Source organism: Myxine glutinosa, chromosome 13 (genome assembly GCF_964187855.1).
Source record: "Myxine glutinosa chromosome 13, kmMyxGlut1.1, whole genome shotgun sequence".
Lineage (NCBI taxonomy): Eukaryota > Metazoa > Chordata > Myxini > Myxiniformes > Myxinidae > Myxine > Myxine glutinosa.
In genome coordinates, this window is record NC_136273.1 from 18887747 (window position 1) to 18912019 (window position 24273).

Below are 24273 nucleotides of genomic sequence, written 5' to 3' on the forward strand. Positions count from 1 at the left end.
TGGTTATTTTCCTGCGCAAAGCGAAGAGTGGGGCTAAGCAATCGGTCGTATACGTACGTATCTGCATTTTATTAAGAGCGTACATCGAAAACCGCTCAACAGAGGAAATTGAAACTTTACCAGGTGTTACATAACCATTTGATAACAGCGCATATCACTTGGGTGATGCCCACCCCCTCAACTTACATGGTGAATTAAACAAAGCCTAATGCCCAGAAAAAAGGAAAAAAAACAGAAGCGTTGGCTCACACCGAGTCCTTCTCAAGACTGCGCAGGGTACGTACTCTAAGAATACCATATAGTTTTATAACAGGTAAAAGCGACTTCCACGGGGTAAATAGCCCCTATGTGACGACAAACGAGCACCATAGGAGCAGTGGAGTGTATTCAAGGCGAGTCGGGTAGACTTGATGTGCACATTGCTGAACGATACACGTTCACAGAACGACCGTTCGCCATGATCTGCAGACATACCACCATAATAGTGCTGCTCTCTTGGTTGAGACCCATAAACCACATGCGTGTAGCACGGTCCTGCTCTTTTAAAAGACCACCTTTCCGTGCTCGTTCTGCCAACCAACAATGCCAGGCCTGCAGTCGTTTTGCTCCAAACCGATGCTGTCAAACATCCAAAAACACGTCGTTTCTCCAATGATCACCCCAAAATAAACTGATCTCCCTCTACCTCGAACACTTAACCCCCATCCCCGTGATGCGACGCAAACTGAGCTAGCTGTGTGTAGATAAAACGGCAATCGCACGTACCTGCCTCGCTCGATGGAGGGAACCGCGCCTGTAAAAGTAATCCTCGGAGTTTGCCACGAACTGCAGCTGAAAAGAGTTGAAGCGAAAGCGGTATTCCAAGTCTTCTACGATGTTGAGCTCACTCTTGCGTTGTTTTGATCGATACCATTGTGCAATCATATTTTCCATCGTTTGCTGCCGTTGAAGGTTTCTGCACAATTAAGAGAGAAAAATGAAAAAGCGAACAGCAGAGACAACTGTGTATATTTATTTATTTATTTTCTACAGATTGATCGATTTTTTTGGGGAGAGGATCTAGTGCTCTTTACACGCAAAATAAACAAAACAAAAACCAGCGAAAGTTTTGACGCCACCTTTCCTCCGATTACCGCTTTTGCTGCTGGTGAGAATATAAGATGTAAACAGCACTTTTGAGCAAATATTGTCGTTGTGAGAAGCAATGCAGATCCAAAATGGTGAGGTGGTAAAACTTACCGACGTAAGAAAATAGGTTTCTGTGAGAGATGGATTTCTACACCGACATCTTCAGAATTCGTGTAATGCTCCACATAGTTTGACCAGTTCTGAAAAAGAAATATGTTTAAGGTTTTTGTCTAAAAATAAAATTTGCTTTGATTTTTTCATACTACTGTACAGCACTTTTTTTTTTTTTTGGGATACAAGATTGAGGCTCGTGCAAGAGCTAACATTGATCAGAAAAAAAACAAACGGACACATAAAAAGAACATATAATAAATGGAGCGGGAGACAAGATGGGGAGAGAGACGGAAGCACACAAGTACAACATTTGAGAGCAGGGACATCGGGAGATCTGTGGGAGGGAGAGGGCTTGGGGGGAGGAGGCATGGGAAGGGGTGGGGGGTGGGAGACGTATACAACACATGGACACTGCTAGGACTTCCAGGAAAGAAGTCGAAATTTCAAAAAAGTGGATCTGGGGTGAATTAATGGGGGTAGAAAAGATCAAGGTTTTGGATAGGGGAAGACAAGAGATGGTGGTGAAAAGCTGTTTTAAAGACCTGGAGGGAGCAGTGGGATTGAAGAGAGTGAGGGAGTTTGTTCCAGAGGCGGGAGTAAAGAGGAATGAAAGAGTGAAGGTGAGCAGAGAGTCTTGATTTTGGCAATTTAACCATAAGAGGGTTGCAGGCAGATCTTGTGCGACCTGCAGGAATATTTGGGGGACAGAGCCCAGAGAGAGCTGGGGGAGCAAGGCCGGAGAGAAGTCGTTAGAAGACAGAAAGATCACCTACCTGCCTGTGGTGAGTGATTGAAAGGCCCTCACAATCAGCTTCATCGTGTGAGATTCCAATGATTCTAAATTCACTGTACGTACAATTTGAGACGTGACTATGTTTGTTTGGTTTTTATGCAATCCTGAACAGCTGCAATGAGGTGAAAATTGGTCGTTGCACTTGGGGTGTGTTCAGGAAGGGTTTCGGCGAAAAATCGAGAAAATAAAATTGATGCAAATGCGTCGATGGATATGCCTCCGCCTGCATTGGATGTCAACCTAATGTTGTGTTTTGTCTCAATTAAAGGTCACATGAAAATTTAAAGGTCACATGAAAATTTAAAGGTCACGTGAGGGAAATAAGAGATAAATAGAAGTCAGAAAACATCAGAAGCTTCCAATTTGAGTTATGATCTGCAAAATGATTTTCAAAGGTCACATGACCTGTTGAACCCAAAAGTTGAAATGGTTAATATTTGAATCAGTCCATATTTGTGCCAAGTTTGGTCGAAATCCCTTCAGCAGTTCACAGATTATCACGGTACCGTAACAAAAAAATCACATTTGTAACAAAAAAGTAGGACAAATTGTTTTAGGTTTGCAAAGCTACAGAATAAGTTACTGTTTCTGTAACTTATCATAATAAAGTCATGCAACACGTTTCAGTTCAATATGTTAAAGGGTAAGGGGAATTCAAGATTTCTTATCAAGTTATGAAACGGAAGCTCGTGCGTAAGAAACGACGACCTTCTGCCACAGGATTTGCTGATCGTTTGCTTTTAAGAACAAATAATCCGAGGTTGGACTTTCAGTTTTGGGAATGTTGTTACCAAGCACATTGCCATGCTCTTGAAGCACTTGTCAATGAAAATACACTTCTCTACGTACTTCAATTTCAAATGTGTCTTCTGTTGACTCCTCCTCAGAATCCAGCAACTCCATAGTCATAACAACATGTTCTCCACTCTGGATAAACATGACCTAGAGCACAAAATGACATCATAATAAAAATGACAGTAGTCCTCTATGAATAAAATTGTCAACTAGTGTTGATGGAACAGATTACCTTGCGGACTTGAGAAACGAGGACATGGGCAAAATTTGCAAGCAGCAAATTTGATTGGTCGTGACGACGTAAAAAGCCGTAATATTTTGTCCAAGTACTATTAAATAGATTTATGAAAGTGCTAAAAGGTAATTTGTGTTCTCCAGTGTTCAAGTATATAATACAATTTAAACAAAATAAAGATTTTAAAGATTGTAGAATTTCTTTTTCTGTTGTACCGTCGTTGATATAACGTCTTTTACAGCACCTCATTTAACACGTTACATTAGTTATTCATGCCTGCTGCTTGTGTCCTTTATGATGTCCTTAAAAACAGTAAGTTTCCTGTTTAGAATGACTTAAAATTTGGTTTGACTGCCAGGTGGACAGACAGAGTAAAAAAATAATGTCACTCCTCTCTGCGCATGCGTAATCGGGACAAATTCAGAGCCAAATACGTTAAAGTGCAGGTTCATTTTCTGATTAATGTCCAAAATATAACATTCAATTTAAACAAGTTGTTCATCGATTATAAACTGACGTTTGTATATAGAAGGACGGACGTTGGACAGACAATGTGAAGAATTGCTTAATCCTGTTTTTTGCTTTCAGTGCATGCAATAACAATATGCATGTACAAATCACAGTACAGTACCATGTAATTTCACTATCACATGTTATTCTCTCCACACAAGAGTACAAAATGGCTCAATCGAGATTACTGTTTCATTACAAGTTTGTTTTTCCTTCGACGTGGCTGAGGTTCGTGGAGGGACTCGTACACATTTAACACAACAGACATTTGGAGATATTAACGATGAACAAACTTCCACATTCTTCCCTCCAGGTCTTCAAGAGCTGCTCGCCACCATTTCAGATTGGCCCCAATCCAAAAACATTATTTTCTACCCTCCTTAACTCCCCCCTTTCATCCCACCCCAATCCCTCCTCCTTCCAAATTTTCAGTTTTCCTTCCTGAGAGTTTCCTTCTTTATCCATCTTGTCCACCCCATTCATCCTCTCCTACCCCCCATATATTGTTTGTCCACGCCCCTCTGTCTTGGGCTTCAGCTCTGCCGTTTGTGTTTCTCCCCCACCCCCCTCTCTCTCTGCTGTTCATCTTTTTCTGTTGCATCTTGATCCGTTCAGTGTACAAATTCTAGTTCTTTCTCGAGCCTCGACTATATGTATACAAAAAAATTGCATTAAAGTTATTAAATGATGAGGACGTCCACTCCCGCATCATCAGATGCATATGGCTGCTGAAGCAGTTTCTTGGCTATTGGGCACAATCCTGGTCGAGGCATCACTCCTACGCAGGATACTCGAATGGCTCATTCATCCCAGTAAGCTGGTAATCATTTCGCCGACCTCGGAAGGATGACAGGCCGAGTCAACACCCCATTTGGTGTTAATTCAACGATCGACCGAGATTTGAACTCAGGACCCTAGAATCCCAAGCCAGCACCCTAACCGTCGCACTCATCATGAGCTGAAACAATGAAAGACACTTCAACTGTATTCTTCCTCTTCGCAAAAGGTACAGCAACAATTAAGTGTTATGCATGTGAGCGTGCAGCACCCAGAAATTTACCTTGAAGCAGTTGTCGTCTGCTACAATTTGCTCAGCCTGGCGGTGGTAACAGGCCTCCAGTGGAGCACGTACAGCATGCGATACGCACAGACCACCGCCTGCACCTCGAGCACGCGCTTCTCTGTGCAGCTTCACCAGTGACATGCAGGCCTCGTCACACACCAATTGCTGAAGCTGCAAACACAAAACACGATCATTGTATTATCATGGTGCTTTTTACAAATTCATCAATTATTAAAAGGAGACGCGTCCGTCTGTGTGTCACAGAAAGAAGGAGGAGCACAACCTTGAGCTTTAGCGGTTCTTGCTGCGATAGAATAACACCGTACCGTTGAAGCCAATAATCTGTGTCCGTTGACTCTTCGAGATGCCTGTTTTAACAGTCCTCTTGAAAGGAGAACAAGAAGCTGAGTCTATGTGTCTATCGCTTCACTATCACAGACAGGTTGGTGGTCTCTCTGTCTTCCACCACCTCATTTCTGGTCTTGCACCCTCTGCTCTTTCCGTACTCCCCTCCTCCCCCTCCAGGTATCTGCAGAGCTCACACAGTCCACGATCAACCCCCTTCCAATGAAACTACCCAAATCCAGGATCACTGCTAATGTACACTCATTTATTCATCTTTTTTTCTACCTGTGGAATCAGCTTCTCGTTTTAAATCTCATTCTTCCCTCCAGATAGTCTAGACAATTGTTCACCACCGTCTCAGATCGTCAATCGAAAACCATGATCTTTTCTTATCCCATGTAACTCCTGTCCCCAAGCTCACCTCCTTCCAAATGTCCAGTTTTTTCCTTCCTGACAATTTGCTTCTGTATCCATCTTGTCCACCCCATACATCCATCCCTACCCTTCATTCCTCCCCAAAACCATTGGTTGTCCAAGTCTCCCTCTATTTTGTCCTTCAACCCTGCTGTTGGTGTTGCCCCCTACCCCATCTCTCTCTCTCTCTCTCTCTCTCTCTCTCTCGACTCTTCCTTTTATTCTGTGGCATCCTGGTCCATTCAGTGTTCTATCTAGCTCTTTCATGAGCCTTGACTGTGCACATACAAAAGAATGTGTAGGATATAATGGAGAAAGTTACACGTTCCTATTAAACAAGAACCAAGTATGATTAACTCAGTGCAACTGTTCCAAACATTCATTGAAAAAGCTGCAACGGCATTTGCACAAAAAGGCAAATATCATATACGATACGTAGGAGTAGAGCGCCTTTCCAAGCGTGCCGCGGAACATCCACACATGAAGAGCACGACTGAAATCCGATACCTGTCGGCAGGCGTGGTGCACTAGACGGTCCATGGTGTAAGCCACAAAGCCGTGAATCGTCAGCAAGTCCCGCAGAGCATCCTCGTACTCCGACGGCTCCATCTCTCCATCAAGTAACCGCCGGGTCAGTGCCAGGAAGGCTGCATAACCACAGCCACCCTTTGCCTCTTTTTCTAGAAACAAAAAACAACATGCATGCATGTACAATGAATAAATTGGCACCTACATGTAGATGCCAATCTTCATCAGGCACTGCAACACAATCAAGGAAGTAGAAAACAATTCTAACTTTACCACACAAAGTGAAGTAACAAACTCATTGGTTTGTACTTTCTCTTACCCGGGTCCGTGTCGACCTTTTCCTCTGTTGTGTCTGCAGGGGAGATGGCGGTTTCTGCCTGAGCGTTGCCACTTTGAGCAGGCGACGCCTGCTTTTTGACTGGCACACTTTCAGGCGCGTGTTCACGGATGTACAGCAGTCGAGTACAGAGGATCTGATGCAACCGCAAAAAGATGTACCACGTCGAGTTTGCAAAGAAAAGGCTGTACACGCTGTCAGCTGCTCCAGGATTGCAGGCTGTGGATTACAAAAGCAGAACTTGGTTTACAAAAGCAGAGTTTAGTTTAGACAACCAAGTTTCACGGAAGCTACACAAAAATAACCAAGCATTAGGCAGCAACAACATACCTTGTGCAAAGGTTTTTCTGATCATATTTTTTTGCTCGCAAGGAGATCCCAGTGAGTGGTTTTCCTTTTCTTTAGGAACACTTTCATCTTCACTTCCTGAACTTTTATCTTCAAGGAAGTCCTCTGGGTTAAGTTGTGGAGCAAATAGTAACGTGGGGAGGAAAACGAACAGCAAATCACGGGTGTGCTGTAACTCTGCCGTGGCCGGACCTGTATGACTGCCTAAGTCGTGAAGCAGCAGAGCAGTGGCATCCGTGTGCAAAGTGTGGTCTGGGTAATCCAGGGAGAGGTGGGGACTGCTGAATGCCTGGACTTGCCCTGTTGTCATCAGCTCTTGGCGCTAGAATAAAAGAAAAAAAAGAAGACGCGAGATTATAAAATGATAAGGAAGAAATTCCGATAAGGAAATAATTGTCAAATAAATCCAAACATTTGCCTCATCATAAGCTTCTTCAATCTGGTTCAGCAGACTTTTGGAACGTAGCGCTTTGGTATCGAGCTGGCGAAACGTCAGACCGCATGGATCCAGCGAGCGGAGGTAAAAACGATCATTCTGCTCTCGCCACAACTTGTTGAACCCTTTCTGAGCTTCACGCCATTCCTCTTCACGTGCTTTCAAACTGCCCACGAAAAAAAAGTGATGTAGGAATGATCTAAGCTAAGTTGATAAAAGCTCGATCACTCATTTAGATACATGTTGTACACAAGACAGGCAGGTATCACCGAATTCACCAATGAAGCAGATAAGAGGAGAAACACGATTTTCAAGGACACCGTCTCAGCTGCCGAGTGAGTCGCAAAAACTTTGCATTTTTGGCCACATACAGTCACGTGAAAAAGTAAGTACACCCCATGTAAAGTTTTGACTTTTTCAACATATTTCAACATACAGCTATTTGATCTTCATTTCAACAATATTGACAGATAAAGGTGATATAATACAACAAATATCATGAAACATTTACATTTTGGAGTCCATTGTATAATTTAAATAAACATCTATCTATAATTCCAGTAATCTCTGTGTGTATGTTTGTATGTATGTATGTATGTATGTATGTATGTATGTTTGTCTGTGACCGCTGTTTCTCGACAACTACCGGTCCGATATACTTGAAACTTGCCAGGTATATTGCTGGGGACCCGAGGATGTGCCTTTTCAAGGTTTCATATTAATCGGAGAAGTAGTTACCGAGCTATGTCCAAAAAACGATTCAACCAATCAGAGAGCAGCGAGCTATCACGTGTGCCGAACGTGGCGAACAGACTCTGCCTCGGACGGCACATTTGAGAGCGTATTCATTTATTTCACGTTGGAAAACTATGTTGCCGTTAAACTATGTTTTAAAACTAATTAAAACTAATTTGCGATTCATCGTAACTGCGATTTGCGACCTTCCGGACAGTGAAGACTTCACTTCCGGCAGCCAATCACAGAACGCTTTGTTGCGTAGGCGTGGCCGATGTGAGAGCGAGCCGAGCCGAGCGCGTGCGCCATTACGGTTCGTAATTCGATTTCTTCCGGAGAAAATAATAATTTCTCGATTTCTTATGCGCATTATTTCTCCCAATTCAGTCAGAGCGAAGGGCGGAAGCGAAGAGCGTTGTTTTTTTTGTTTACGGGCGTACGGGCGTACGGGCGGGGTAGAGCGTACGGGTAGCGTTTTTTTTTTTTTTTGGCAAGGAACGGGCACCCACGTACGGGCATGCCCTGGTAAATGCAAATTTCGCATGTGGAAAAAGTAAGTACACCCCATTAAATGTTTTTAAATCTTTTTAACATATGTTTGACGTATCAATATTTGATCTTCATTTAAATAGTATCTAGAGATAAAGGTGATCTAATTGAACAAAAAACAATGAAAAATTGACTGCAATAATTTATTCAACAACAAATTAAGATGTTTGAGGGGTTTCTTGCATGCACAAAAACCACCTTTAGAGGCCATTTTTTGCATGCACAGCTCGTTTCAATACCCCCACAACATCTCGATGCGATTTAGATCCGGGCTTTGACTTGTCCATTCCAGAACCCTCCATTTCTTTCTTTTCAGCCATTCCTTGGTGGATTTACTGGTATGTTTAGGGTCATTGTCATGTTGCAAGGTCCACCTTCGGTTGAGCTTCAACTTTCCGACAGATGGCCTCACATTATCCTCAAGCACCCTCTGGTACAATGAAGAATTCATAGTGGATTCTATGATGGTGAGCTGCCCAGGCCCTGATGCAGCAAAGCTGCCCCAAACCATAATATCAGGCTTTATGCAACTGCTTTGCAGTTGGTATCAGGTTCTTGTGGTCAAATGCTGTCTTTGGTTTTCGCCAAAACTGTCTTCTGGTACTGTGGCCAAATAGCTCTACCTTTGACTCATCTGTCCAGAGCACATTGTTCCAGAAGTGCTGGTCTTTGCCGAGGTGTTCATTGGCAAACTTTAGACTTGCCCTGATGTTCTTTCTGGACAGCAAAGGTTTCCTCCTAGCACACCTCCCATGTAGATCAAATTTGTGCAGCCTCTTTCTAATGGTAGACTCGTGCACTTTGACATCAACAGTGGCAAGAGCTACCTGTAGGTCCCGTGATGACATTCTGGGGTTCTTAGAGACTGCTTTCAGCATCTCCCGCTCTGCTCTCGGGCTGAACTTGCTGGGGCGGCCTGGCCTGAACAAGTTGGCAGTTGTTTGGAATCTTGTCGACTTGTAGATGATCTTCCAGACAGTCGAATGATTGATTTCAAATTGTTTGGAGATCTTTTTAAATCCCTTCCCAGACTCGTAGGCATCTATAACCTTCTTTCTGAAGGCCTCAGAGAGCTCTTTTGATCTGGGCATGGTGACGCTGCACACTTCAACAACAAAGAGCAAACCAAACGAAATGTCTGAGTTTTAAATAAGACAGGTTCCTCCAAGATCCTCTCTGACGATGTTCTAATCATTTGCACCTGAACTGGTGCACCTGATTCTAATTTTAGGTATTTGAAGTAGTGATAAATGTAGGGGTGTACTTACTTTTTCCACATGCGAAATTTGCATTTATGTTTATTTAAATTATAAAATGGATGACTAAATGTAAATGTTTCATGATATTTGTTATATTATATGACCTTTATCTATCAATATTGTTGAAATGAAGATCAAATGGCCAAATAGCTCTACCAAATAGCTCTACCTTTGAATGGCCAAATCATTGGAATCTCCCACGATGAAGCTAACTCCAAGGGCCTCTCACTCACTCACCGCAGGCAGGTTGGTGGTCTTTCCATCTTCTACCGACTCTTCTCTGGCCTTGCCCCCCCAGCTCTCTCTGGGCTCTGTCCCGCAAATATTCCTACAGGTCGCACAAGATCTGCCTGCAACCCTCTTATGGTCAAACTGCCAAAATCAAGACTCTCTGCTCACCTTCACTCCTTCATTCCTCTTTTCTCCCACCTCTGGAACAAACTCCCTCACTCTTCAATCCCACTCCACCCTCCAGGTCTTTAAAACAGCTGTTCACCACCATCTCTTATCTTCCCCCATCCAAAACCTTGATCTTTTCTACCCCCGCTAATTTCACCCCAATTCCACTTTTTTGAAATACCAACTTCTGTCCTGGAAGTCATTGGTGTCCTTGTGTTTTATACTTCTCCCTCCACCCCCCCACCCCCCTTCCCATGCCTCCTCCCCCCAAGCCCTCTCCCTTCCACACATCTCCCTGCTCTCAAATGTTGTGTTTGTGTGCTTCACCTTCTCTCCCCATCTTGTTTTCCGCTCCCGCTTTTTGTGTGTTTTGTTTGTCTGGTTGATTTGTTTGTGAAGTAAATGTTAGCTCTTTCACGAGCCTCGATTCAGTATACAAAAATAAATAAATAAATAAATAGCTGTATGTTGAAATATGTTGAAAAAGTCAAAACTTTACATGGGGTGTACTTACTTTTTCACTTGACTGTAGATAGTGCAGCATTGTACAACAATTTAAACACAACGCACACACACACACACACACAATTTCGTTGTTTCTGAATGTTTTCTGAATACTTAAGTTAACACAGGTTCAGCTCATGCAACAACACTGACCTTTCATTGTACCTTTCTGGGCTTCAAAGTTCACAGAAGCTACAACAATTAAAAAAGATACTGCAGGGGGTACGATGATGTGGCCGGAATCTACTAAAAGCTGAAGTTTAATTGGGGAATACATTGCGCCGCGTCGGCGATTGTCGGAGACTCCAGCATGCTCAAACATTGTGTAAGCTGGGTGTGTAAGATGTACGTGTAAGAGCCAAGATGTATGCTGTGCAAGGTGTGCAAGATGCAAGATGTACGTAAGACTCAAACGTATGCGGTACGTGTCTGGCTAAAACCGAAATTACGCACAAAAACTTTAATTTATTTCACTGGTGTGAAAATGAAATAAAGAAAGGGTGTGAAAATGATGGGTTGGAGTTATGGTGAGTTGAGTGCGTGGTGCGGTTGATGTGCTGAGTGTGTGGTGTGGTTGATGTGCTGAGTGTGTGGTGTGTTTTCATGTGTTGTGGGGATGGGTTGTTGCGGGTGTATATTGAATGATAAAGAGGTGTACGTTGAGTTGAGTGGTGTGTTGAGCTGACGAGATGGCCTTCAGTTATGCACACTCACCTCTCAGCTGTACAGCCAGGGTTTGAATCCCGATCCAGAGCGGAACCTCATGCCGGTCATCCGGTGTTTCGCAGGCAGGGTGATTCATCAATGTTTGTGCCGTCCCTCTGACAGATATTTATGAACGGGCGTCCCATGGGCCCCAACAATTTTAGAAAACAAAATGCATGATCAATCCCATGGATTTACTTTGTGTGAAATTTCGGTTTTGGCCCGGAGGTAATGCGAGTGCCCTTTTTCAGAAAAGATGCTCACGTACTTTCAACCAAGTACAAAACACATCCATTCACACACCTGTAAGTATTTAAAAATAGACAATAAAGCTGAGACAGTTCGTTTCAGAAAAAAGGAAACATCTTACCGTTTGAGCACAACTGGGATGCTGTTTGCTGGGTTCTGCTTTAGACCAGCAATGACCTCGGCTGCTTTATCACCGTAAATGCGCTGCAGTGCTTTGCAATGAATAACTTCTGATGTTCCTCCAAGGCAGTCATCCAGGTGCAAATGAGATTGCTCTTCAGGTGTGAGTCTGGAGAGCTTCTTCTGCACATTCTCCAGAACTCGAATTGTCGAAAGGTTGGTCTCCAGCACTACATCCAACTGCACAACACAAAACAGTTCTTTGGAGATCGTCGTTGTTTATATGCAGTACATGACTGCAGGTTGGCATCAGTTATTGCAGGGTTGCGGATGTGCCACTGATGCAGTGAGTGCCCCGCAGGTAAGAGCAGGAATTTGGAATTTGTTTAGGGTGCCGGAAATAAATAGCTCGCCTAATTTTCAAAAAGGACACGTTGGGATCTTTGACATCCACAAACAAATGCTGGCAGACAGACGTCCAGTTTAATGTCCATCCAAAGGACGGCACACACTATTTCTTAGGTTGTAGACAGCAACCGCCCAGGGTGATACTACCGTCCTGACTTAGGAGAGTTAAAGTGGTGCCCGGAACCATCTTACACTCTCCGTGTCAGGACTTCTGGTCTTACTTTGTCTCAAACGATGGCTAGCTTTAATCTCTTTCTTGCAAACAGAGATCATACACCTTTCATCATACACTTTTCTTCTCTTTTATTTAAGGCCTGGCCTCGATGAGTGCTACACAGTCCATGCCTGGAGCCTCCAAAAAAAAATAAAAAAAATACATTAAATGATAAATCACCCTGCCTGTGAAACACCGGGATGACAGTATATAGTGGGATTGGGATTTGCACCCAGGCCAGATAGCTTAGAGGGGAGCGTGCGTACCTCTCGGCTATCCTACCAGCACAGTTGTTTGTCGATGATTCTGCTCCACAGATGGAGAAGCTCATGGAGTCAGACACATTCAGAATATATATATATATATATTGTTGCGGTTTTTAGAACCCTCCACTTTGTAAATATTTGTAATAATCCCTTATAAATAATCCCCTGTAAATATTCCCATTTTTGTGTAAAGATCAAAGGTCGCACCCTAGTTAGGTCATATTGCAACACGTAGGACACCATAGGCTCTTCTTTAGTTATTTCATTAGTATGTGTTTCAGGTAAGGATCTGTTTCCAATAGTTGAATCTGCGTTGTATTAATTAAATAAGAGTAGGCCCCAAAGTTCCTTTCAACATCAGTGCAAGTGGTCTTCTATCCCGCAAGCCACCATAAGCCACGTGGCAGAGTTGGAGAAGAAGGGAGGAGCGCCAGGAATAAGGCGTGGCCCCTCAAACGCACCATCAAGGGGCAGACCGGTGAGCCCTCATGACCAATCAGGGCCGAGGCAGCTCACTGATGGGCGTATCCAAAAAGGCAAGCGGCTTAATACGCGATCGGCCAATATAAGCGGCCGCGTGGGACTACTTAGAGATGAGTGATACGGGAGAGGACGGCAGACGCGGAGGACCCAAGAGTGGTGAAGGAGTCCCTGCTTGCCGTTGTCACGGACCATTGGAGGCGCACCACTGGCCGAAGGCTAAGGGTCAATTTATTACGTATGCCGCATCCCAGTCTTCCCCCCCCCCCCCCCCTGCGATATAATTGTACGCTCACGTTAAACGCCACGCGAAGCTGCCGGCCGCTCGTCGCGGTACGAGTGAACACCCGGAGCGTGGACCGGAGCGCGAGGTCGGAGCCGGACCTCACCGCCTACCATCGACGCCTACCTACCACCTGCCCGGACCCTTCTCTTCCTTCCCACCAGCCCTGCCATTCCATCCTTTTCATGTAAGTGTGTTTGTTCTGTCCTGGGAGTGATAATATAAGAGTGTATAAGGTTGCCCTATGTCCTTTTATTTCCTCTTTTGTATATTCTTGCCTTTCGTTTCCTCTTTCATTGTTGTATAATAAATTCTGTGTTCCTTCTTATTCTTTGGGATTTCCTCTCATCCGGTCACTTTAGTCTTTTCACAATTGAATACCGGTGGCACGATATAGGAACCGCTATAATCGGGTCTAGTCTTTAACGGCCTGAGTCATGGCTCGCTTCGCTCGGCGTGTCCATTACAGCCGCGGCTCGGGCGGGGCTCATTTCCTCGCTTACCGGAAGGCGCTGGTAATTAGGTAATAGGAGCAATTGGCCTACCACCCTATTCAGCGCTGACCGAAAGTGACGTCATAGCTCCAGGACTCGGACGGCCAGCTTAATAGACGAGGGGATTGACCCCCCCTCGGTAAGGGGAGCGCCGTACTCCGAGATCCGCAACAATATATTCCAGGAAGAGGAACGAGACGCGCTTTTTATTGTGAGGCAGTTGCAGGAGACGTACATGGAGAAGAGGAAGAAGTTGTTTCTTGGGTTTGTTGATCTGGAGAAAGCATTCGAGAGGGTTCCACGTGAAGTAGTGACATGGGCATTGAGGAAGTTAGGAGTGGAGGAATGGTTGATCAGAGTAATGATGGCAATGTACAAAAGAGCGCGCACAGCTGTGAGGACGAAGGACGGGAACAGTGGTGAGTTTGAGGTGAAGGTGGGAGTGCATCAGGGGTCGGTACTAAGTCCACTACTATTTGTAGCTGTGATGGAGGTGCTGGCTCGGAACGTAACGGAGGGTTTACCGTGTGAGTTGTTGTATACAGATGATCTGGTGTTGATTGCAGAAAGTATGGATAGCCTGAAGGAGAAGATGAACAAGTTTAAAGAATGTATTGAGACAAAAGGTCTGAAGGTGAATATCGGAAAAACGAAGGTGATGGCAAGTGGTAAAGCATGTGGTGAGGTGGAAAGAACTGGGAAGTGGCCGTGTGCTGTGTGCAGGAAGGGCGTCGGAGTGAATTCCATTCAATGTACAATATGCGCTGAGTGGGTTCATCAAAAATGTAGTGGTTTGAGAGGGTCATTAACCAGTGTGGCTGCTACATTCAAATGTAAGGTGTGCACAGAGGGGGCTGCAGATGGAGGAAATGTTGAGTTGGATCTTGGAGACGGCGTGAAGCTGGAAGGTGTGAAAACATTTTGCTACCTCGGAGACATGCTGAATGGAGAAGGTGGATCAGACTAGGCAACGGTTGCAAGAGCGAGATGTGCATGGAAGAAGTTTCGGGAACTGAGTGGCGTGCTGACGAGGAGGGGACTGTCGTTGAAGCTGAAGGGAAAGGTGTATGCTGCATGTGTGAGAAGTGTTATGATTTATGGGAGCGAGACATGGGTAATGAACGTAGAGCAGCAACGAAGGCTGGAAAGGGTGGAAATGCGAATGGTTCGGTGGATGTGTGGAGTATCGTTGAGAGAGAGGAAGACAAATGATGAATTGCGAAAGATGATGGGAATAGAGCCTGTGATGGATGCTGTGAAGAGAAAAAGTTTGAGATGGTTTGGTCATGTGTTGAGGAAGGATGAAAGTGACTGGTTGAGAAGAGTAATGGAAATGAATGTAGAAGGAAGTAGAGGATGGGGAAGACCGAGAAAGACTTGGCTAAAGATGGTGGAAGAAGAAATGCAGGCAACATGCAGGGAGATGCGGGCACCCTCTCAAAATGTTAAGGGGAGATGCAGAAAATATGGCAAAATGGAGAAGATCGTCATGGGGACCGCAAGGCTAACCCCCGCTCTTGCAAGGAAAATGGCCTTTAAAATGCCTCTTGTGTGTGTGTGTATATATATATACATATGGCTTTGGATTGCCCCAATATTTTATGATAAATTTCCCCATACCCACACAAGCAATGGTACTTGTGGGGGAAAAAAAAAGTTTGAAAAAAGGATTTTCTATTTTGATGTTATCATTAAAGCCAACCAAGTAAATTAGCACGAAATTGTAGTGATGAGAAGAACATGTTGCACTCGACTCATACGTTTATGAAAGCAAATTGATTAAAGCATAGAAGCAACAACAACAACAACATGCATTTTAAAGGCCATTTTCCCTGCCAGAGTGGGGGTTAGCCTTGCGTTCCCCATGACAATCTTCTCCATTTTGCCCTATTTTCTGCATCTCTCCTTGTTAACCCCCTTGCCCGCATTTCTTCTTCCACCATCTTTAGCTAAGTCTTTCTCGGTCTTCCCCGTCCTCTGCTTCCTTCTACATTCATTTCCATCACTCTTCTCAACCAGTCACTTTCATCCTTCCTCAACACATGACCAAACCATCTCAACCTGTTCCTCTTCACAGCATCAATCACAGGCTCTATTCCCATCATCTTTCGCAATTCATCATTTGTCTTCCTCTCAACGATACTCCGCACATCCGTCGAACCATTCGCATTTCCACCCTTTCCAACCTTCGTTGCTGCTCTCCGTTCATTACCCATGTCTCGCTCCCATAAATCATAACACTTCTCACACATGCAGCATACACCTTTCCCTTCAGCTTCAACGACACTCCCCTCCTCGTCAGCACGCCACTCAGTTCCCGAAACTTCTTCCATGCACATCTCACTCGAGCAACCGTCGCTGAGTCTGATCCACCTTCTCCATTCAGCATGTCTCCGAGGTAGCAAAATGTTTTCACACCTTCCAGCTTCACGCCATCTCCAAGATCCAACTCAACATTTCCTCCATCTGCAGCTCCCTCTGTGCACACCTTACATTTGAATGTAGCTGCCACACTGGTTAATGACCCTCTCAGACCATTACATTTTTGATGAACCCACTCAGCGCACATTGTACATTGAATGGAGTTCACTCCGACACCCTTCCTACACACAGCACAGGGCCACTTCCCAGTTCCTTCCACCTCACCACATGCTTTACCACTTGCCATCACCTTCGTCTTTCCGATATTCACCTTCAGACCTTTTGTCTCCATACATTCCTTCCACGTGTTCATCTTTTCCTTCAGTCCATCCATTCTTTCCGCAAACACCACCAGATCATCTGCATACAACAACTCCCACGGTAAACCCTCCTTTACGTTCTGAGCCAGCACCTCCATCACAGCTACAAATAGTAGTGGACTTAGTACCGACCCCTGATGCACTCCCTCCTTCACCTCAAACTCACCACTGTTCCCGTCCTTCGTCCTTACAGCTGTGCGCGCTCTTTTGTACATTGCCATCACTACTCTGATCAACCATTCCTCCACTCCCAACTTCCTCAATGCCCATGTCAATACTTTGCGTGGTACCCTATCGAATGCTTTCTCCAGATCAACAAACCCAAGAAACAACTTCTTCCTCTTCTCCATGTACTTCTCCTGCAACTGCCTCACAATTAAAAGCGCGTCTGTCGTTCCTCTTCCTGGCATGAATCCAAACTGCATTTCGTCGATCTTCACTTTCTTCCTTATCCTCCTCTCCAACACCCTTTCCAATACCTTCATTCCATGCTCCAATAACTTTATCGCTCGGTACGAGCCACACTCCAGAGGGTCACCTTTCCCCTTGTATAGAGGGACGAGGGAACTCAGTTCCCAATCCACTGGAATGCGGCCTTCTTTCACCACCAGATTACAGATCTCTGTCATTCTCTTCACACCCCAACTTCCTGCTGCCTTCAACATATCTCCCACAACTCCCGTCGGCCCTCCCGCTTTTCTACCCTTCATTGCTTTTATCGCTTCCTCAACTTCCTTCTCAGTTATCTTCTCTGCCGGTCCTAAAACTGGGTTACTCTCTATGTTGCCATGCCATTCATTCTCTGTATTAAACAGCATTTCCATATATCTTTTCCATCTTCCTTTAATTCCATCTGGGTCGACAACGATTTGTCCCACTTCATCCTTCAAGCAACTCACCCCCATCACATCACACCTCTCTTTCGCTATCTGCTTTGCAATCCTGAATACTGCTTTCTGACCCTCTTCCGAATCCAAGCGTTCTCCGAACATTTTCCTACATGCCTCCTGCGCCTTTGCTACCTCTTTCTTTGCAGCCTTCCTGGCTGCCTTATAACTTTCATGCTCTGCTGTTTCTGCTCCCGTACCCTTCGCCTTCTGCCACTCCTTGAACTTCTTCCTCTTCTCGTCAATCCTCTTTCCAACTTCATCATCCCACCACCATGTTTCCGAGTGCCTCGGTGGTCCTTTTGTCCATCCACATACCTCACCAACGGCTCCCAACAGACTAGCTTTCATCGACATCCAACCACTTTCAAGCTCAACCACATCATCCTCGACCCTACTCAGCCTCTCTTTTAATGCCTCCCTTACTGTCACCTCTTTCAACCTCCACACCTTCATTCTCGGTTGGTACTTCATCCGCCGAGCTCTCCTCGCACCTTTCACCCTTACGTCGCAGACAACCAAGTGGTGCTGTGAAAGCCTCCTCCCCCGGGATCACCTTTGTGTCCCGGAGGTGCCCCCTATCTCGCCTACGCACCATCAGGTAGTCAACGGTTGTCGTCGACCCACCTGACGTGTATGTAACAAGCTTATTATCCTCTTTCTGGAACTGAGTATTACAAATCAACAAATCAGCTCAACAGCAAACTCCAAAATCCTTTCACCTTATCCATTTCTCACACCATATCCGTAACCCCCATGAACTCCGTCAAAACCATCCATACTCCTTCCCACATGTCCATTTAGGTCTCCTCCTACCACAACAACTTCATCTTTCACGTTTTCCATCAGCTTCTCTATCGCACACCAGAACTTGTCCTTTTCTTCATCGCTTCGACCAACCTGCGGAGCATATCCCGAGATGACGTTCACCAAGAGCTTTCCAATCATCATTTTCACCATCATCAACCTATCACTCACTCTCATCACACACACCACACTGTCTACAAACTCCTCAGAAAACAGGACACCAACAACATTCACGCCCTCCGGACACCCTTGCCACACAAACTTGTATTTCTGTCCCTGCCTACCCTTCACCATTCTCACACCACTTCCCTTCCATCTCGTCTCCTGCACACAACATATGTCCACTCTTCTTCTGACCAATACTTCCACCACTTCTCCTGATCTCCCTGTCATTGTCCCTACATTCCATGTCCCAAACCTCAGGAACCGATCTCCACTTCGGGCTGTACCCTGCCCATATGTAGTTGTAATTGTCATGGTTCCCTTTTTGAGGCAATGTTTTTTTTTTATGGCCGGATGCCCTTCCTGACGCCAACCCTCTTAGTCGTCTTTTACGACACGCAGGGATACGGTGTACCTATTCTTATCCAGGGTACACACCGGGAGATGTGCACCGGACATGGTTGCATAGAAGCAACAACAAACCTCAAATCGTTCATCTTCACAGCGATAAATATGCTCTTCATATTGAGTTTTCTTGGAGCTGACAAAAGTTGAATCTTCTGACCATGATGGAAAAGAAACCCAGATGTCATTCAAAACCTGCAATGGATAAAAGTACGACAACTATTATTAAAGGAGAAAGCATCCCAAAATGCAAATCTAACAACTAAATGTTTGTTAAATGTACATTTTATGAACAGAAATGGCCATATTCTCATAATAAAGGTTTCATTAAAATCTGATTATAAAAGCTTTAATGGTCAAAAGGTTAAGCCCTGGAAAAACAAACAAACACAAACACACACCAAATCAGAGATGTTAAGATACCTCACGACAGAGTGCAGTGCGACCACTACACTTGGGCTGCTGGTAACTTTCGGGGAGTGCGCGATAGCTTGGCCCAAGGCGTTTACAAGAAGAAAAATCCATTTCAGTGTTTTCCACTCTATCCAGCAGAGCATGTCTCTGAGTGGACATCCCAAAACATTTACCCACAAGATGCTTGAACTGGATAAGCAACTCGGGAAACTTTCTGAAACCAAGAACAACAAAACAAGTAATGAGTGTCTACAAATGTTGAAGACCGAACCAAAATCTGTATGTCAGAAAAAAAAAAATTCAGTCTCAGCAGTGTCAGAGAGGAAGTGCAATGCTATAATCCTACTCGTATATTGTTTGGATACGAGTGGGTCCTTTAAAGATAGAAAATAAAATAGTGGTTAAGTGTGTTCAATTGGGACCAGCCTTGATGCAGTCAAGTTCAATTAATGGGGATCACAAACAGATGAACAAGTAAATGAAAATAATAAGGGCTTGCCTTATTGCATGATAATTGCAAATAACATGAATGACTGCAAGCTAAGGCATTGCCAAGTATAATGTAAAATCTCGGAAATTGTTGGAAATGTAAAATCTCGGAAATTGTCGGAAATGTAAAATCTCGGAAATTGTTGGAAATGTAAAATGTCGGCATTCAGCGTTATAGTCCGGCAGCTAAGCTAAATATAGCATAACAATTGTGCATTTTGTGAGGAAAGCACCAAATTTGGCACACGAGTAGACTATCATATTATGAAAAGATCTGGATATTGATTGGGCCATCTCAGATTCAGAGATTTGATTTTCGCAAGATTTGCAGATTTGCAAGCTGAGATTGCAACGCCAGGGACGGCCGACTCCTTCCTGCGAGCTGCCCACGTCACCCGCACAAGAAGAGCTCATCAAATCACTGCAGCGGCACTGCACATCCTGCAACACCGTGCGTATGAAGTATGACACATGCTGATGATGCAGAAGACCTGCCTGAGTTCGAAGACTGGTGTCACCAGAGAGGAGAAGACATTCCCAACTTTCAGTACTGGGCAACTGTGCTGGAACTAGAGATGTTGGTACTGGTCTACGTGCGTTCTCTGCGGCAGGCTTCATTCACGACGTACCTTGATGCCCTGACGGAACTGGTCCCATGCCTTAGACCACACACACTATGCCAGGTGGGTCCCTGTTCACCTGAGGGACATGGTTGCACTCCCAATGAAGCACCCAGATGTAGCCAGAGAATTCAGGGCTGGCAACTTCACTGTACAGAAGACGAAGGTGTTCTCTTCGATCCCAATCGACCAGGCGCATGAACAGAATAACGCCTGCATCAAAGGAGATGGTGGAGCAGTCGGCCTCACTGACAACCCAAGTGCCCTGCAGCGTTGGATGATTGCCAGGGCCATAGAAGAGTTCCAAGATGGCCATCAACACTGGGGGAGGCGAGAGGACACACGTCATCACGACCAGACACCAAGTGTGCAGACCTCTTTCGCCAAGGATGTCCACGCCCTTGTCAGCGTCATAGAAGAGCTTGGCAACCCCTTTGAGGAAGAGAGCATGGATCTGGTTGTCCTTGACACAAAGGAAATTGCATGTCCTGCTGCAGTTGAGACTGTCAGGAATGTGAAGAAGATTGGCCAAGAGCAGTTCCAGGCTTTCACCAGAGAATGCCTGGTGGAAAGGACCAAACCAATTGATGATGCAATTCGTCGGAACAAGCTGAAGGTGTCATTTTGGAAAATGGCTGCCACAGCCATCAGGCGCTGAATTTGAGATGGCCCAATATCCAAATCTGTTCATAATAGGATAGTCTACTAGTGTGCCAAATTTGGTGCTTTCCTCACAAAATGCACAATTGTTATGCTAAGTTGCCCCACTATTAATCTAAAATGTCAGAAATTGTTGGAAATGTAAAATCTTGGAAATTGTTGGAAATATAAAATCTCAGAAAAATTGTTGGAAATGTAAAATGTCGGCATTCGTCGTTAATGTAAAATGTCGGCATTCGTCGTTAATGTAAAATGTCGGCATTCGTCGTTAATGTAAAATCTCGGAAATTGTCGGAAATATAAAATCTCAGAAATTGTTGGAAATGTAAAATGTCAGCATTCGTCGTTAATGTAAAATGTCGGCATTCGTCGTTAATGTAAAATCTCGGAAAGCATTCGATAGGGTTCCACGCGAAGTATTGACATGGGCATTGAGGAAGTTAGAAGTGGAGGAATGGTTGATCAGAGTTGTGATGGCAATGTACAAAAGAGCGTGCACAGCTGTAAGGACGAAGGACGGGAACAGTGGTGAGTTTGAGGTGAAGGTGGGAGTGCATCAGGGGTCGGTACTAAGTCCACTACTATTTGTAGTTGTGATGGAGGTGCTGGCTCAGAACGTAAAGGAGGGTTTACCGTGGGAGTTGTTGTATGTCGATGATCTGGTGTTGATTGCGGAAAGTATGGATGGACTGAAGGAAAAGATGAACAAGTGGAAGGAATGTATGGAGACAAAAGGTCGGAAGGTGAATATAGGAAAGACGAAGGTGATGGCAAGTGGTAAAGCATGTGGTGAGGTGGAAAGAACTGGGAAGTGGCCATGTGCTGTGTGCAGGAAGGGTGTCGGAGTGAACTCCATTCAATGTACAATGTGCGCTGAGTGGGTTCATCAAAAATGTAGTGGTCTGAGAGGGTCATTAACCAGTGTGGCAGCTACATTAAAATGTGAGGTGTGCACAGAGGGAGCTGCAGATGGAGGAAATGTTGAGTTGGATCTTGGAGACGGCGTGAAGTTGGAAGGTGTGAAAACATTTTGCTACCCCGGAGACATGCTGAATGGAGAAGGTGGATCAGACTCGGCAACGGTTGCTAGAGTGAGATGTGCATGGAAGAAGTTTCGGGAACTGAGTGGTGGGCTGATGAGGAGGGGAGTGTCGTTGAAGCTGAAGGGAAAGGTGTATGCTGCATGTGTGAGAAGTGTTATGATTTATGGGAGCGAGACATGGGTCATGAATGTAGAGCAGCAACAAAGGCTGGAAAGGGTGGAACTGCGAATGGTTCGGTGGATGTGCGGAGTATCGTTGAGAGAGAGGAAGACAAATGATGAATTGCGAAAGATGATGGGAATAGAGCCTGTGATTGATGCTGTGAAGAGGAACAGGTTGAGATGGTTTGGTCATGTGTTGAGGAAGGATGAAAGTGACTGGTTGAGAAGAGTGATGGAAATGAATGTAGAAGGAAGTAGAGGACGGGGAAGACCGAGAAAGACTTGGCTAAAGATGGTGGAAGAAGAAATGCGGGCAAGGGGGTTAACAAGGAGAGATGCAGAAAATAGGGCAAAATGGAGAAGATCGTCATGGGGACCGCAAGGCTAACCCCCGCTCTAGCAGGGAAAATGGCCTTAAAATGCATGTTGTTGTGTTGTTGTATATCAAAGCTGCATACAGAGAAACCATCGCATGTATAAGGGAGGGGCGCTTTTTGCACCTCCCTTGATTTATTTTCAAGTATTGCTCATTATCGTTAGTTTTTTGTGTCTTCCACTCCTGGCTTATCAATTACAGATGATGTTTCTCTGTACTTGTCGATTGTGCTTTGGATCCCACACCTTGAAAATCGAGTGATTATTTATTTAACTGGATGGACAACTGGACGGATGGACAACTGGAAAACATGCCTCCGGCAACTTTGTCAGCAGGGGAATAAAAATATGGAATAGACGTTTCAATATCGTCCTCTGAGATAGCAAAATTGAAGATACAGCCATCCATTGTTGTGAATTTGACGTTTGCAGCAATTTTTGCTAACATGAAGAGGTGTTCCTTTCGCAAGCGGCTTTAAAAGCGGTTAATTTTTTTCTCTCCGAAACCAAGCTCTAGCTCTATTAACAGTCATCGTTGTTGTAATACTATAGTGTAAAACAGCAGTGAAGGCTTTGACTCAATTGTTAATGCTTAGAACATCCATTTATTGTAACTCCTGAATGTGTCCAAGACTTGTGTGTGTGTGTGTGTGTGTGTGTGTGTGTGTGTGTGTGTGTGTGTGTGTGTGTGTGTGTGTGTCTGTGTCTTAGACACGACGTCCAACATGTGACTGATTTTGGAGATATGGCATGTCAAGAGCAGAGAGTGTGTTCAAACTGCGGAGACCCTGGATAGTGGATATACCCACACAGTACACTCCATTGATACGAATCGAAAAACTGGATTGTAGTGCAAACAGCTGGATTCCAGTTAAATCTACATCATGTTTCAGCTGCCTCTGCCTTCACAGCCTAATCATTTTTGTCCAACATTTTGGTTCGACAAAGCACAAAGGGATGTAAAAAATACTTGGCAATGATCGATCGGCCTTACCCCAAAAACGGTTTAATGAGATCAAGTAGGTCTGATACTGAAATAATGTCAATGTTGTAAAGCTGGATGCAACGTAAGAAATTTTCATAAACCTCCTGGCTTCGCAAGGCTCGTCGTACCTAAAAGTAAAAGGAAATTAACATTTTCAAGTGAGATAATGCTTCATTAGCACAATTAAAATACATATTGAGGTTGACCTGTTAATGTTCTTATCAGAACCTATAGCTCATGATATAGGGATACTTATGACAAATACTGTACTTTACATCAGTCCTGAAAAAATTAATTAACAACTGAATAAGTAAATCAACAACAGTAAAAATTGCTTTGCAAGACGTGGCCTACCAAGTTTCAATTCAATATGTTAAAGGGTAAGGCAAAAAGGTCTGGAAAATTTCGCACCAGTAAACACATCCGTTTATTTGGGCTGTGTGGAATGGCGCGTTCAGTTTTATTATTATTATTATTTTTGTATACAAGATCGAGGCTCGTGAAAGAGCTAACATTAATCACACAAAAAGTCAAACCGACACATAAAACATATAATAAGGGGAGCGGTAGACAAGATGGGGAGAGAGAGTGAAGGACGCAAACATTTGAGAGCAGGGACATCGAGAGATCTGTGGGAGGGAGAGGGCTTGGGGGGAGGTGGGAGAGGTATAAAACATGTGGACACTGCAAGGACTTCCAGGAAAGAAGTTGGAATTTCAAAAATGTGCCGAAAATAATAAAAACCTGATGCACATAGACAAAGCAAAAACATGTGTACAGCTTATGTGCATAGAAAATATATCGTGTTATATA

General features: G+C 44.4%; 2 protein-coding genes across 7 annotated transcripts in view; one reads left to right on the forward strand and one right to left on the reverse strand.

Moving 5' to 3' along the window:
• Window positions 1–24273, forward strand: part of CENATAC (centrosomal AT-AC splicing factor) — a 480847-nt gene that overhangs the window by 345403 nt on the left and 111171 nt on the right. The window lies entirely within an intron of this gene.
• Window positions 44–24273, reverse strand: part of LOC137410712 (paired amphipathic helix protein Sin3b-like) — an 82068-nt gene continuing 57838 nt past the window's right edge. For 5 of the 6 annotated variants that reach the window (XM_078767138.1, XM_078767141.1, XM_078767139.1 and 2 more), the window contains 13 exons: window positions 23470–23588; window positions 19137–19341; window positions 18792–18908; window positions 11568–11806; window positions 7029–7212; window positions 6593–6932; window positions 6245–6481; window positions 5905–6077; window positions 4636–4809; window positions 2885–2977; window positions 1240–1328; window positions 766–955; window positions 44–618 (listed from right to left, as the gene is read on the reverse strand). In XM_078767138.1, the coding sequence (XP_078623264.1) occupies window positions 388–618; window positions 766–955; window positions 1240–1328; window positions 2885–2977; window positions 4636–4809; window positions 5905–6077; window positions 6245–6481; window positions 6593–6932; window positions 7029–7212; window positions 11568–11806; window positions 18792–18908; window positions 19137–19341; window positions 23470–23588 (2391 nt within the window). In that variant the 3' untranslated portion in view covers window positions 44–387. The remainder of the gene's footprint in view (window positions 619–765; window positions 956–1239; window positions 1329–2884; window positions 2978–4635; window positions 4810–5904; window positions 6078–6244; window positions 6482–6592; window positions 6933–7028; window positions 7213–11567; window positions 11807–18791; window positions 18909–19136; window positions 19342–23469; window positions 23589–24273) is intronic. The other variant, XM_078767140.1, reaches the window with a different exon arrangement.